General features: G+C 40.9%; 1 protein-coding gene across 4 annotated transcripts in view; it reads left to right on the top strand.

Moving 5' to 3' along the window:
• LOC122549141 (coiled-coil domain-containing protein 102A-like) overlaps window positions 1-16,149 on the top strand; it is a 564,343-nt gene that overhangs the window by 148,226 nt on the left and 399,968 nt on the right. For all 4 annotated transcript variants that reach the window (XM_043688474.1, XM_043688477.1, XM_043688476.1 and 1 more), the window contains one exon: window positions 11,070-11,178. In XM_043688474.1, the coding sequence (XP_043544409.1) occupies window positions 11,070-11,178 (109 nt within the window). The remainder of the gene's footprint in view (window positions 1-11,069; window positions 11,179-16,149) is intronic.

The raw sequence follows: 16,149 nt of genomic DNA, 5'->3' as shown, positions 1-16,149 counted from the left end.
TAGCCTTGGAAATGGTAATGTAACCAATCCATAGCTTTGCGGAAAGTGAAGAAACAGCAATCATTCTGTAAAGGTGTTTATACATTGATCCTAAATGTGATCTGGTATCAACATGCAATGCCTCGCTGTATGGTATCGGGATGATATTAGCTCATAGGCAGTCCAATAGAGAGGAACGCCCAATAGACTGTGCATCCAGGACTTTGGACTTTGGCTAATGCAGAGCGTAAATACACCCAGATAGAGAAGGAAGATTTGGTGGTCATATTTGGAGTCAGGAATTTCCATTAATACCTTTTACAGATGTAAATTTGTAGTAATAACAGACCATAAACCTCTTCCCAGGCCTACTTACAGAGGAAAATGTAGTGCCGTTCATAGCTTTGGGCTGAATTCAGAGGTGAGCTTTAAAACTACGTGTGTATAATTTCAAGTTGGAATACCATCCAGGAGGCCACTTAGCAAATGTGGATGCATTGAGCTGCCTCCTGCTGGCAGATCCACCACCTGTGGTATCCCCATGAGAAGAGTCAGCAATGATCTTCAATTTTCTGGACACAATTACAGTCACAGCTGTTATGGACCATGCCAGATCCCTCAAAACACATCAAGAATGTAGCCTGGACCCTAACTTTGCCATTTGATTTAAGCAAATACACAGTGGATATTCCAGGAGAGAATCAGTTGGGCAGACTACTTAGTCATAAATAAAACAGCATTTATTTGTAAGATTACTGAATGAAACACAAAGAACAGAAAACAGAATACTGAAACAACTTATCCTATCTGAACATGACAGGCTATCCCAATTTAATGATACTGTTCCAAAATACTTGTAGCACCCCAATAAATACCTCTTGACACAAAAGATAAAAATGAAAGAAAGGCTTACAGGTCTGATTTTAGAGAGAAGAGAGAGCCCAGCCTGCTAGTGAACTACTAGAGCTGCTAAAGTGGCCATTCCCCTTTCATTAGACAAGTTTGTTTTTTAAATTTGAAAGCCTTCTGTCTGAGACAGAATCTGTTAGCTGTAAACAAATGGGCCCTCTATCCAAACTCTCAGACTTTTCGGAGTTTGGGCCATTTATAACCTATCTGAAAAAACTCAAGGACAACATAAGGCTGCTCATTCTGGCAAGGTTGTCACATAGCTGACAATAACAGACTTTGGACTGCAAGATTCAGTACTGGCAAAGCTGAAACGACTGATGGTGATAGGGGAAACCAATGAACCATCACAACCAGAACTGAAACCTTGTTGCACCTAGAGAGACCATATCACATTTGAAGATGGCATATTATAATGGAGAGCAAAAGTGAATATCCCCACCAGGGTCATCGAGGTTTCCAAAATGAAGATGTTGGTGATAAGTTGTATCTGGTGGCCAAGATTGTATGCTGACATAGCTGCATTAATGGGTCAGTGTCTGTTGTGCCAGCAAGGACAAAAATTACCACCAGCAGCTTGCCCATACTCTTGGGAATGGCCGGGTAAGCACTAGACTTGGTTAGACGTTGACGAGGCTAGCCCTCTTCTGGGTTTGATGTTCTTAATCATTGAGGATGTCCACTCAAAATGTCTGTACGTGCATAGAGTTCATTCGTCAAGCGCAGGGATGATGATAGAAAGAATGCGTGCATCCTTTGCAATACATTGTCTCCCAGTAGTTTTGGTCACAGATAACGGGCAGTTGTTTACTGGCAGGAAATTTGAGTATTTCCTGAAGTTGAATGGTATTTGACATATAAAGACATCTCCATACCATCCAGCATCCAATAGTCTGATAGAAAGAGCAGAAACTTTGAAGGCAGGCTTAAAGGAACAGTCTGCAGGGTTCACTACATACCAAACTGTCCCAGTTTTTATTTGATTGTAGGACCATCCCTCATGCATCTACAAGAATAGCTCCAGCAAGAATTATTCATGAGGAGAAGAGTCCACATCAGTTTAAATTTGATCTTCTCAGAGCTAGGCAGGAAGGATGAAATGGCATCAAGAACGCCAGTGCTGGTTAACACAAGTCAGCGCTAAGCGAGAGAGACCATTTACTTCCAAGAATGAAGTTTGGTGTAGGAACCACAGGAATGGCCCAGCGTAAGTAAGAGGCATGAGTGACATGAGGTCAGGTCCAGTGACGTATAAATTTCAGGTAGATGTGATGGTCCTGAACAAGCCTGTGAACCATATGAAAGTTGCAAATTCACAAATGTGCAGGAGCAGAATGTGCTCAGCTCCTCAACTGCCTTTCCAATTGTTCCAGAACCTGAGGGTTCTTCCTCTCCAAGTGTTGAGGATATCTTTGAAACTTGATGGATGCAGCAGATGTTGCTGCCTCAATGCCGTTGCCACCTGAAGAAGAGAGTGAATTTCTTCCAAGACACTATGGGCACAAGAGGCGAGCTGCTGTGTGTTTGTTACATGCTACCTGTATCAGACAAAAAGTTGAAGTGACCTGATCCTGTTCTAAAACACCCGAGGAAGACCACAACAAAAAAGAAATGGTCTGTGTCCTCGGACTCAAGAGGTGGCAGAATGTAATGACTGTAATAAGGTCAGCCAGGTGGACCGCATGCAATATGAGATCCCTAATTGTGGCTGTTAATCTGGATCTGTAGGGAACCTTGGCTGACAGGTATAAATAGGAGTGTCAGAGGTTCTGTTCACTCTGAGATGAAGCTGGATCAGTGTTTAGGGCTCTCCATGTGTAAATAAAGGGTGATGTGCTGATGGGATACTGACCTTTGTGGAGTTATTTCACTTTAGTGTCATTCCAGCATTTAATTTTTAATTTGAGATTTCCTGTATTCAGATTATTTTGCTTTCTGGAATTGATTTTGGCTTTTATTCAAAGAAATCATCATGTATAATGTCACTAAGTTTTTCTCAAATGACATTAATTTGACTGTTCAGTAGTATCACCGTTGATGTCATTTGGTGTCCTGTAAGCATTCATCTTCAGGAATGTTAGGAATTGGTAAGTGCTTATTCTAGAATTTAAATTAGAACTGAGTTCAGTGAAAGAGAATAATGACTATCATAATATTTCATCACTTGAAAGTAGTTGTCATCATGAACAGTAAGTTTGCTGTATTAAAGTAAACAGCGCAGACTTACAGCACACTTCCTGCAAGGGTCAAAGTTCACAGAGCTGAAACATGTGGCCATTGCCTTATGTTTCCTACTGAGTAAAAGGCATTTCTTTTTTCAATGCCACTTTAGTGATAAATGAAGGATATCAAAACTATTTTGCTTCCAATATAGAAAATATGGATTAAATATTTCTGTCAAAGGATTAGTTTGTTGATTGCCATATTCGAATTACTTCAGATTAACATTTTAGAATTAACATTGACTATGATTAATCCTGGATTTCAACTACATTATTAAGCCAAGCATAATCGTGTGCTGCTCCTTACCAGATAGAAGTAGACTGCTTCTCAATCATGCAAAACAGTTTTCTGATTTCCACTGTTTCTTTAGGCATGGTGCCAAATGTTTTGCAGGTTCCCCCACTGCAAGTAAAGAGAGCAAATCAACAGGGAAATATCACCCTTAATTGCCCTGGATTACCTCCTGGTGGCATATTGGCAGCACAGGTAGGGCCTTATAAACAGCTTGCAGTCATGGAACACTAAATAAAAGGACAGAAAAAAGGCTGCTGATCTAATCCCAGCGCTGGCTGAGTTTGTTAATTGAAGCTAAGATTGGCACCAATGCGCTTGAGTTAAGGAAGAAAGCAAAGTGAATAAATGTCCCATTCTCTGTGCTGAGACATGCATGAATGTTATTGAGCCCATATGTGAGATGGATCGCTGTGGGAAAAGCCCATGGACTAAACGAGACAGTTTAATCAAACATCATTAGGATTGTCATTTGCAGACCACAAAATATTGATATAATTTTGCGGATTACGGTGAATTCTGTACTCCATTCTTAAAGGGATCAAATCTCAAACTGTACAATGAGTGGAAAGTCATACAATGTGCATTCATGATTTTAGGTTCATGATTTTTGGAAATTATATGAGCAAAGCATAAATGCAGTCAACCATATCATTTCCAATCAGGGATATTATTGATGCTTGTCATTGGCAGTAGAAAGATGGTTCATTAATGGTGCAAAAAATCCAAAGAAAATGGACCAGAATTTGCATTTGGAAATAATTGACATCAGGGCCCCATGCTGATTTTCAGGGGTTTACAAGTGACTAGCTGTCCATTATAATGGAGTGTTGCATCATCTAAATCTTGACGGTTTATAATTATTCTGAAGCATTTACTTGTCTCTGTAAACCTGTGCGCTGCAGATTAGATGTACATTTCGAATCGTGCAGCTGTGAAAATACCAGTAAACTTTCAGTGAGTCAAGCATGAGTGTGATTCTTCTGAGACCATTAAGCACTGCAGTGCTTGCTCAGCCCTGAAAGAGGTACCGCAGTTCCTCTGTTGACAGACATATTTCAAAATGACATGGTAACAGCTTAAGTATCACTTCTTGCAAGATAATATCAAAAAATGATATAATTTCATACCTCCAGAAGCTACAGTTCATTATCATGTTGACGTTTAATTGTTTATTTCTAAAAGCAAAAGACTACAGGTGCTGGAAATTTTAAATAATAACAAAGTGGTGGAGGATCTCAGCAGATCTGGCACCATCCATGAAGAATGAAAGAGAGTTAATGTTTCAGGTCCAGTATGACTGTTGAACTATCTTTCAGTTGACTATGGAAAGCTGGTGCTTATTAATCCTTTCTGAGATTGTAGCCCAGCTTGAGTGGTGCATGATCAGTCTCGACTTGTTTTCTTAAATACCATGCAGATATCATTTCCTGTTAACTTCTTGACGTATTCTCCATGTCACTTACCTGTGGGACATTATCGCTCATTATATCCCTTTTGTATTATTTCATTAAATGCTATGGCTTTGCATTAAAATAATGGGTACCTGCAGATAGTTTATATGCTATTTTCCCAGATGACCACTTCTGGTACATTGTGGTACTTGCTGTTTTTATTGGTTTGTGGTTCTCGGTAAGGGTTGTTTGATGTAGCTAAGTGCCACCAATTCACCTTTTGTCTTTGCTTTGTTCTCTGGCCTTGTTCAATGATTAGTGGTAGAGGATATGCTCCCACACAGTATTGACACAAGAGGCATTGTTCTTAGACAATAATGTATGATAGCTACGAGTACAACTATAATTTGGTCAGCCATATCACTAGGATCTTAGGGAGCTAGTATAGATACAGTCATAGAGTCATAGGATCATGCAGCACTGACACGGATCCCTTGGTTCAACTCATCCATACCGACCAGGTTTTCCAAACTGAAATAGTGCCATTTGCCTGCCTTTGGCCCATATCCCTCTAAACCTTTCCTATTCATGTACCTGTCCAAATGTTTTTTTAAGTGTTTGTAACTACTCGCATCTACCACTTCCTCTGGCAGTTTGTTCCATATACACACCACCCTCTATGTGAAAGGTTTCCCCTCTCATCTTAAAACTTTGCCCTCTAGTTTTGAATTCCACTATCCTGTAGAAAATACCTTTTGCTATTCACCTTATCCATGCCTGTCATGATTTTATAAACCTCTGAGGTAACCCCTCAACTTCCTCCACTCCTAGCCTCTGTCCCAGTCTATACAGCCTCTCTTTATAACTCAAACCCTCCAGTCCTGGTAACACCCTTGTAAATCTTTTCTGCACACTTTCCAATCAAAAGTACCCTTCCTATAGCAGGGTGACCAGAATAGTACACAGTATTCCAAGAGTAATCTCACCAACGTCTGTATAGCCACAACATGTTGTGCCAACTCCTATACTCCGTGATCTGATCAATAAAGGCAAGCGTGCCAAATGCAACCTCCTTCACCCTGTCGACCTGTGATGCCACTTTCAAGGAACTATGTACCTGAAAATACCCTAGGTCTCTTTGTTTGACAATACTCCGCCGGCCCCTACCATTAACGGAGTAAGTCCTGCCCTGGTTTGTATTACCAAAATGCAATACCTCAAATTTATCTAAATTAAACTCGTTATGCCATTTCTTGGCTCATTGGCCCTCAATTGATCAAGGTCCTAGTGTGTCTTAGTTAACATCCTTCACTGTCCACTATACCACCAATTTTGCTGTCACTTGCAAACTTGCTAACCATGCTTTTTATATTCTCATCCAAATCATTTATATAAATACCAAACAACAATGGTTCCAGCTTTGATCCCTGTGGATCACTGTTGGGTCACAGGCCTCCAGATAGAAAAAACGCCCTATACCACCACTTTCTGTCCTCTACTGTCAAGTCAATTTTGTATCCCATTGGCTCATTCTCCGTGGATGCCATGTGATCTAACTTTACTAACCAGTATACCATACGGAACCTTGATGAAGGCTTTGCCAAAGTCCATGTAGACGACATCATCTATCTGTCTTGGTCACATTTGCTCCCTCCGAATGTGCAAATAGACTTTATACGCAGACTTTATGTGACATCAGTAGAATGGATGAAGCTAATGTACAGGAATATTAATCCTTTCAGATACATTACTTACACTACATTTACATCTGCTTATTTGAAATGACAGTGTTTGTCATATCCCAGTGATCAACTCTGTGTTCTTTATCCTAAATGTCTAATTGATGTAGAGGTATCACTATTAGATGTTGTGTCGAAGTCTTATTAAGGTAGGTGCTTATCAGTATCTTTTGGCTTTATTCTTCTTGCTGGTGTGGACTTCAGTGGTGCATAAAGACAGCCAGTGTTTAATGTTAAGGTAGCAAGCTATACCTACAGAATACAGCAATATACTTTGCTCATGAACATGTATCAACTCAATAAGAGCAAACTCTACATAGGTACAAAAACTTAATTCTTAAATGTACAACTTGATTATTAAGGAAACCTCCTTCACAGACAGTCCCCACTTGAAACTGTACTTCTGTTCCATCACTGTTGCTGGGTCAAAATTCTGGAAGGTCCTTCCTAATAGCATAGTGAGTGTCCCTATACCCGAAGGACTGCAGTGGTCCAAGAAGGCAGCTCACCATTATCTTCCCCATGACATTGTGGTTAAGCAGTAAGTGCTGGCCTAAAAGCCATGTCCTTGTTCTATGAATGATATTGAGAAAAAGAACCAAAGCAATAAGTGTATAATTTGTAATTGTAATATAAATAGCAATAAAGCTTGTACAAGTTAAAAGACAAAATTGATTTTCGACAGTACTGAAGGCTTGAAAACTCATCACTGTCTTCTTATAAAACAGGCCTTTGTGACTTGGATAACAATTATAAAATGATAAGTATTAATTGCTAGGGAGTATCATAATTCCAGATTTCCATCTGTTCAATTTCAACCGGTTTTGCAGAAATAGTCTGCAATTAAACTGTGCATGCATATCTATATACAGGCCAAGGGCCGTGTGGCATTCTTCACTTGTTCAGGAAAGATTCAAGTTGAAATAAAGGAGCAGTCATGTTATAACAGTGTGCTACACTCTTTACAATTAAGGATATATTAGATTAATTGATTAATATAATTTGATTAGTCGATCAGTGCACATAACTGGACTATAATTATTAAGCATTAACTTTCCAACAGGTTTAGTCATTGTTTTGTAATGCTGCTAAAGACCTCTTGTATTCATATTTTTGACCATGCATTCTTATAGGAATTAAACATTGGCCCTAATTTTTGTGCTGAAAATATGTTGCTGGAAAAGCGCGGCAGGTCAGGCAGCATCCAAGGAGCAGGAGAATCGATGTTTCGGGCATGAGCCCTTCATCAGGAATGCTGGTGTCCCTGCTCCATGCTGCTAGCATCTCCGCTGACCACCAACCCCACTTTGGAGAATGGGGCCAGGCATCCTGCTCCTTGGTTGCTGCCTGACCTGCTGCGCTTTTCCAGCAACACATTTTCAGCTCTGATCTCCAGCATCTGCAGTCTTCACTTTCTCCTAATTTTTGTGATCAGCTGTCCAGCTGGAGCTCTTCTGCTCCACCTATCCTTTTTCTTTCTTCTTTTCCTCTCTGTCTCTTCCCTTCTCTTGGCCTTGGATGCCTGGCCCCATTCTCCAAAGTGGGGTTGGTGGTCGGCGGAGATTCCAGCAGCATGGAGCAGGGACACCAGCAGCCTGGAGTGGGAACACCAGTAACCAGCCGCCAGAATTGAGATACCAGCGGACCAGTGCAGAGCGTGGCAGTAGCCAGTGATCAGACCACTTGGAAGCCCCCTGCGCTGGTCTGCTGCAGAGAGCCTTTGGTGAGAGACTGTGGTGTTTGCCTTTTTGACTTTGCTTCTTGTTTTTCTGATCTATAGCTGTACTGTGTATAGCTGTAATGTAACCTTTTTTCTTCATTGCTCTATCCTGTAACTAAAAATTGTACCTAGGTACCTTTGTAACTAACTGCAAGTGGCTACTTATAACTTTTCACTGGACTCATTTGAGTACATGCCACAACAAAGCTTGTTCGTCCGTCCGCCTGGCCGACTGACCGCCCCAGGCCTCTCCTTCCCCCAGTTCTGGCTCCCTACCCAGCTCTGCTCCTGGGACAAGCCTCATGGAAACAGAGAATGATAATTCAGCAGATAAGATTTGTCCCATTTTTTGTGTGGGCAGGACATACCTAGGTGATTTGCCATATTGCGCAGCTGATGCCTGAGTTTTACTGAAATGGAACAGCTTAAATGAAGGCATAGCCATTTCTGGAGCACAGATTTTCTAGTACAGCTGGGATACTGTTGGGGCCTATAACCTTTGCAGAATCCAGTGTCTTTAGCCATTTATTTGATATTATACAGCATAAATGAAGTTGGCTGAATTCTGGCATCTGTGATGCCAGGGTCCTTGGGAGAATTGAATCATTCATTTGGCATTTCATGCTGAAAGTGGCTGCAAATGTTTCAGCCTTTGCCCTTTCAATTGTTTATCAAATCTGATCAGATTTTGAAAATGATGCTCACATAAAAAGGGCACAGGTTTTTCAAACATATTTCTTGTTAACCCTAAGGCAGAATTAATTTATTGAAAGTGCATTGGCTGTGGGTAAAACTATCTGAGACAAGTTTCAAGAGGCTAGGTACTGTTCAGTGAGCAATAGCTAGCAGGTCACAGAAGGAGCAAGCAGCACTCATGATCAAATATATTTTTCTAGTACTGTAGGAAACTTTATGATCCCGAATGTTCATGATGCTGAAGAAACTTGGTGAGGAAGCAGCTGAAATAATTCAAAGCACCATAGCTGAACACACAGCAGATTTCCAACTCTCTTGTGGTCAAACTTAAGTTAGTGACAGAGAGGCATGCTGAAGTGCAGATGGTACTTGTGAATCCAAGAGTCATTTTCTTCCATGAACCTAGCAAAGGATATTTAATCACATCTACTTATACATATCCTGAAAGCATTCAACTCTGTTTTTGATCAAAGTGCTGTTTAACGTCTTTTTTAAGAGTTATCCATGTCACCTTCACAGCTAGGGCAATAAGCTATTGAAGATACTGTACATATTAGCATTAAAATTATTATTTTCTTATTTCACAAACTTCATTGCTAAAATGCTGCTGAGTGTCAATCCACGAATTTAAGAATGGTTATCAAATCTCTTAAAGAATGAAACAGAGGCTTTGGTTGTTTAGTTTCAAAATGATCATTTACTTATTATTTTTGAATGATTCTTAAAAAAAAGACTATATTCTAATATGACTTACAGAGATGACCTTAATAATTAATGTTCATTGTTTGAATAGTGACAGCAAGAACTGGTGTTCATTAATTATTTGTCAAAGTCTGCAGACTTGTCAAATTTTACATTGAACCTTGACAACCTGTAATCTCTGTGCTGTGCTGTACATTCTGAATATTTCTGATTTCATACACAAATGGCAGGAAGGTGGAAGGCAGTTACAAATATTTTCTGAGAAATACTTGAAATCTGTATACGCTAGTGTAGAGTTACTTTGTAGAAATTGAGAGAAGATCATATTAGGAATCTGATAAAATAGGCAACACTAAACTTCTCTAATGAGCTCAGGAGGGACAAGAAAACCAGGGCTGTTGGCAATCAATCATACCTCTATCCTTAAAGGTCACACTGGCAGAAAGCATTTTTGGTCCTGGCTGATTTCATTTGCCTTCAGGAGACACATCCAGATAGTCACCTAACTTTGATTGTCTTGGGCCATTGCATCTATCGTCAAGTTAGGGCACCTTGATCTTTCCACAGTTGGACAGTATGTCAGAAAGACAATTCAAGCATGACTTCTACCAATTAGTTTGCTTTAGAAATGTCATCAGGTCAATATGAACCTCTCAGTGCAGCGTTCAGCAGGGCAGGCCATTACTGTTGCTTTTAAAAGGATGATTAGACTGCGATACAAGTGCAAAATCATTATTTCAGTTCCATTTAATTTCTGAATGCTCAGGGCCTCTTTGTGTATTATCCTGTGGTGACCCATGCTGATCTTGTTTGCCTCTCAATATTTCTGGCAATTGCATCTTTGATTAATTGCCTGGCTGGTGTGCAATGTCTACATCCAAGATTTGCAAAATTACACTGTAGCCTCCCCAGCTCAGCTTAAAAATGCTCCTTTGATTTAGATTATTTCTGATTTCTTCTCATTTCACCTAACATTTCAAATCTGGAAGACTGAACAAAACTGCAAGAGATGACTGCCCCACGTCCAGGGCCAGCTATTCAAATGATATGTACAGGTATACCAGTCAGTTAGGCTGAGAAAATTGCATTCCAGGCAGGAATAAGACATCATTAATTAATAACTAAAGCATCTCAATTGGAGCTGGGGCAGGACATCCCATGGCCCTAACTGTCTGAACTGACTTGGGTGGAGGCAGGAAGCTGTTGACAATTCACCTAAATTTCAAAGCCTCTCATCTCCTTTCCAGTTTCACATGGGCCCAGGGTTTCTGAACCACTATAAATGCTCATAGCATAGGGTCTTTGTGGCAACTTCATCTGTGCATTGAAAAATTATTTTTAAACATTTCTTTTCAAATTGTTTGTAAACTATAGATCATTTTCAACAGACTGGTATGTACTGTATTTTTCACACAGGGACAAAGCCACACTTGAAAGGCAGATTGAAAAACTGGAAGCAGATATATGTCAGTGGAAGGACAAATACGAAGACCTGAACAAATCCAAGCAAGAGATCCTCAAGCAGGTATGAAGCTAGGAGAAAATAGAAATGCACAGTTAGCCTGGTTGCAGATCATGGTGTACTTTTAGTGACTTGGACACTTTTTGGGGGTTTTGACAATCATTACTTTTCAAGAAATTGTGGGGACCAAGTTGTATAAAATTTTATGGTAGTTTGAAATCAGAACATAGCAAATTCTTACATAAAAAGAGTGCTCTCATTAAATATTTATAAAGTAAGTGCAAAATCATTCTTTCCTAGGTAACTGAGGAACAACATGCCTACATAGAGAACCAAGCTGTGTTTCATTTCATGTCAGGTTCTCATTACTTAGGTTTATATTTACATTCACTTGAAGGTGAATGTAAATATAAACCTATCAGAGGTAGGGACCAGTGAATTTGTTGTGAAGAATATGGGAATGGCGATGGTGTTAAAAAGTATTTCAGCTGAAATTAACCAGAAATCAGTTGAGAGAGAATTTTGGCAATTTTCATGGCGGGTTGGTCTTCATGAGTCCGAGCAAAATTTCACAAGCCATCTTCCTAAACTTCCTCAGTGCCTGTGCATTTTGCCCTATTGGCATCCCATTCATTGTGACCTCCCACCTGTCACAGGCAGAAGTACATGCTGGGACCTTGGGGGCACCTTAGCAACAACACTATCTTTAAAGGCCAGCTGTGCACCCAGTCAAACACTGTCAGGCATTGCCCTTCAGTGTGCACATATGGGAGGGCACCACAAACCAGAACTGCGCAGAGCAATTACGTGGCACAGTTGCACTTCATTGTAAATACAAGTGCACGTGCACAAATCTATTTCTATTAAAGAACAGATCTGAACAGGTTATCGTCTTTCACTTCATCTCATCATAGAACCCTGTCTAGGGGAGTGCTGTGCTTTCCCCAATGCCTTTGAATCCCAACATATTCTCATTGTTCTTTTGTGGGACTGCAAGTTTTCAAATGGGTTCAAAATATTCTCTTTTATTCAGCATCATTAAAAAAAAACAAGAAATAAAAAAAAACAGAAGCGGCATTTGCCTCTGGGAATGGTAAGGGAAGGCTGGTTTTTTGAGCACCAAGAAATCTACAGTCAATAAGTGAGCACCACATTCAGCCCCTGGAACTGTGTGTCTGGCTTGTAATTCCCGATTCTGCAGTGCTCTATCATGCAAAAGGTAATATTCTTCCTCCTCCTCAATATCCTCCCCTTCCCCCTTGGAAGACTCCTCCCACTCTCCCAGCTCTTTACAGTCCATCACATCCCCTTGTTTTTTTCTGCTCCTGTGTAGAAAACAGTGACTCTGCCCGAAACATTGACTCTCCTGCTCCTTAGTTGCTGCCTGACCTGCTGTGCTTTTCCAGTGCCACATGTTTTGATTCTGACTCTCCAGCAGCTGCAGTCCTTGCTTTCTCTCACTCTGCCACTTGTCATGGTCTCAGTGATTTTCCACTTTCAGTGAGCACATACAAGCCACATGAATATAGAGGGCAGTGCAGGCTGCACTTGGCACAGTCTGGTAATCAACAGACACCCCACAAACTTCTATGTTCCATTTTCTTGGCACTCCTGGTCAAGCCCATCAGTACTGGACACCCAAATGTTCTCACATGCCACTTTGAATTATGACTTCTTTCTCAACGTTATCCCTGAGCCCTACTCCTTCAGCATAGTCATGCCAACTATAATGTTGCAGTGCTCCCCTCATTAATTCAGGGTGATTGTGACTGTTGATGCCTCTGCGTCCATAATAGCCCATGTCCTCCCAGTGCACTATTCTGTCCTCACTTATATGTTGAGTTTCTCTCATTCACAATTATTGCTGCCTCTACATTCCAGCATGCTGGATCTGATCCACACATTGATCCTCCCGACTTCCCTATTACTCCTGTGCTCCCTTTAGAACCACACTTGTCTTTCATTGAACCGAACCCTAGTACTGACTGTGGCGCATTTCCCTGTCCAGATTGGAAGGACTGCACTGACTGGACCCCTGACTGATCTCTGTACAGCAGGCACTGTGACTCCCAGGACTGCTTTCACTTAACATGCAGGACTGACCATGGCCGACTCCCTCAATTGTAGTGACATGGACACCCTGAACCTGGCCACCCCAAGCATCCAACTGTCTGTGGAGGATGGTCTGATATTGGAATTTGCCCTTGATTCACTGTTCCAGGACCCCCTGACTGAAGGGTGTCTCCCTTGACTTGACCACTGCCTGTAGACATTGATACATGGCCCATTGGTTGGTGCACATGTAGTGTCTTTGTTGCGTACACTACTGGCACATGGTACAGGTAGGAGACTGACATAGCCTGGTGCCATATAGCAACATGTCCACCCTTTTTTTTGACACCTGCTAGCAGCCATTACAAGCCGCCTGGTTTTGTGTCTACACTAAAAGGTAAGGTAATGTGAGGTTTTAAGCTCTGGCTGAGGGGAAACTGCAAAGAAGTGAGGCAGTGATGATGTGACCATTGAAGTGTTAAGAGATCAAGTGAGGAACCCTGAGATGCAACCTAGTGTAATTTATGGGTGCATGTCCTGTGTGCAAAGCGTCCTGGCAGTAGTATTTATAAAGAAAGGTGTCAGTGTACTCGAAAATGCAGAACTGTTTTGTAAGTGAATCAGAGCTGTGTCAGGAGGATGCAAAGAAACTGGTATTTGTCTGTCAATGGACATGGAGTGGATGCTGTCACTGACCAGGAGGCATGCCCTAAACTGTTAGTGACTGCTGTCCAAGGTGCAGGGCAAAGGAATGAGCGGTGAGCTGGAATTGTCAGGTAACTGCTCAGAGTTTCCCATCGGGAATTATTGCCATCTAGTTTCTAATGTGACAGCTGGGAGAATGGGAAACTGCATACAAATGAAATGAACTAATAATGAGATGTTACCACATGCTAATGCATGCAAATAGGCCTCTTGCTGTTCACTAGTGACGATCTTGTCTCACTGTTCAACATGGGAAAATGGTACCTTTCACTCTGGATGTTGATCGTCTACTTACTGCTGATCTCATGTGATTTTCCCAAATTTCTCACCAATTCCAAATTCATTTAGTGGCTGGGGAGATTCTGCTCTTTTTGTATGCTTTTACATTCAAAGTCACAAAAATCATTTAAAAAGTAACGGGGAACCAAGGTTCTAGCAAGAGCGAGAAACTTAAATTATTCAGCAGAAGTAAAGAAACTGTACTGGAGAAATGAATAATAAGGGACCACAAATCCCCTGGACCTGACAATCTGCATTCTAGGATTGTAAAAGTGATCGTTGCAGAGTTAGTGAATACACTGGTTTTGATCTTCCAACATTCCTTAAATTCAAGGATAGTTCCCAAAAATTGGCAAGTAGCAAGCATAACATCACTATTTAAGACAGATGGGAGAGAATAAAAGGGGTAATTATAAACCATTAAACTAACATTAGTGATAATAAAAAAAATTAAGTAAATCAGTAGTAGGAATCAATTTGTGGGGTAATGGAAACAGACTACTTTAAAAAAAATGTTAGGAATGGGTATTTTCCTCTGTTTACAAGGCCCTAAAAAATTCACTGTCCCTCAATCTGATTTTAAACTCAATATCATTTTGAGGAGTAATTATCCTCATAATCTACTCCTCTGCTCTGCAAATCAAACATCTGATGGAATTTGGTAGCCAACCTGCCAATTTATTTGTGACAATATGACTATTTGTTCCACCACATCTATTTCCTAAAATCACCTGTTGAGTTCCTCTGCTCACTTCCTCAGGGGGTATGAGCAGACATTCTTTGGGTAGAATCTCTTTTCTTTGTCTTTAAGTTTTTAAAATATATTTTCTCCAGATGCAGGAAGCATTGCAGTGTTTTATTTTTTAAATGAGAGGACCACAGACCCAGTTTCAGTTTGAATGCATTCACAGCCTAGATCGTATGAGCTACATCTCTGTCCTTTCCCTGCAGTTCACAGTTCAGTTTGTTTAGATTTGATGATATGTCCATAAAGAACCCAAACCTGAGCAACCACGCATTTTCTGACATCTCATTCCTTGAATTAAGAAAAGTGATGATTTCAGGCAAAAGATCTATAGCTCTTTACAAGTCCTTTTCTTGACTCAACTACCTCACATCAGCATGGAGGATTACTTCACCTTAGGCAGCACTGAATGCCTTGAGTAAGAAGTGCTGAAGGGCATTTGCTCGAATTGAGAATACAATCTTAACGATAACCTGCATTGCATGAGAAAGGTTCATCACGTCACTTGTCATTCTTGCTCTGTGTTAAGTGACAAAAGAGGGGAAATCAGGATCATATGTGCAAAATGCAACAAAGCCCATAGTTAAAATGGCTGGTGCACCGTCAGTTGTCATTGTTTCTTGATTGAAATGTTTCTCTGAAACATGTACAATTTGAATTTGTTGTGGATATTCTTACCCTTTGTTTTCTCTTTAAGGGGCAATGGAGTGAGAAGATCCTTTTCAGTTGTTATGTCCTTAAAAACCATGTGCAGAAAACAGTCACCTGGGCTGGTTATGTTGATAGATTCAGCAAACTGCAATGAGAAACATTCACAATCCTTCAGGTTCTGCTGTAGTTTATGAAAGACAAATTCTGACAACGTTTCCACTCATCTTCCACAGTGGTTAGCACTGCTGCCTCACAGCGCCAGAGACCCGGGTTCAATTCCCGCCTCAGGCAACTGTCTGTGTGGAGTTTGCACATTAAAATAGAACATAGAAGAATACAGCGCAGTACAGGCCCTTTGGCCCTCGATGTTGCGCCGATCCAAGCCCACCTAACCTATACTAACCCACTATCCTCCATATGCCTATCCTATGCCCGCTTAAATGCCCATAAAGAGGGAGAGTCCATCACTGCTACTGGCAGGGCATTCCATGAACTTACGACTCGCTGAGTGAAGAACCTACCCCTAACTTCAGTCCTATATCTACCCCCCTTAATTTAAAGCTATGCCCCCTCGTAATAGCTGACTCCATACGTGGAAAAAG

Source organism: Chiloscyllium plagiosum, chromosome 4, assembly GCF_004010195.1.
Source record: "Chiloscyllium plagiosum isolate BGI_BamShark_2017 chromosome 4, ASM401019v2, whole genome shotgun sequence".
Lineage (NCBI taxonomy): Eukaryota > Metazoa > Chordata > Chondrichthyes > Orectolobiformes > Hemiscylliidae > Chiloscyllium > Chiloscyllium plagiosum.
Note: the sequence above shows the minus strand (reverse complement) of the source record. Positions and strands in the feature narration are given on the sequence as shown.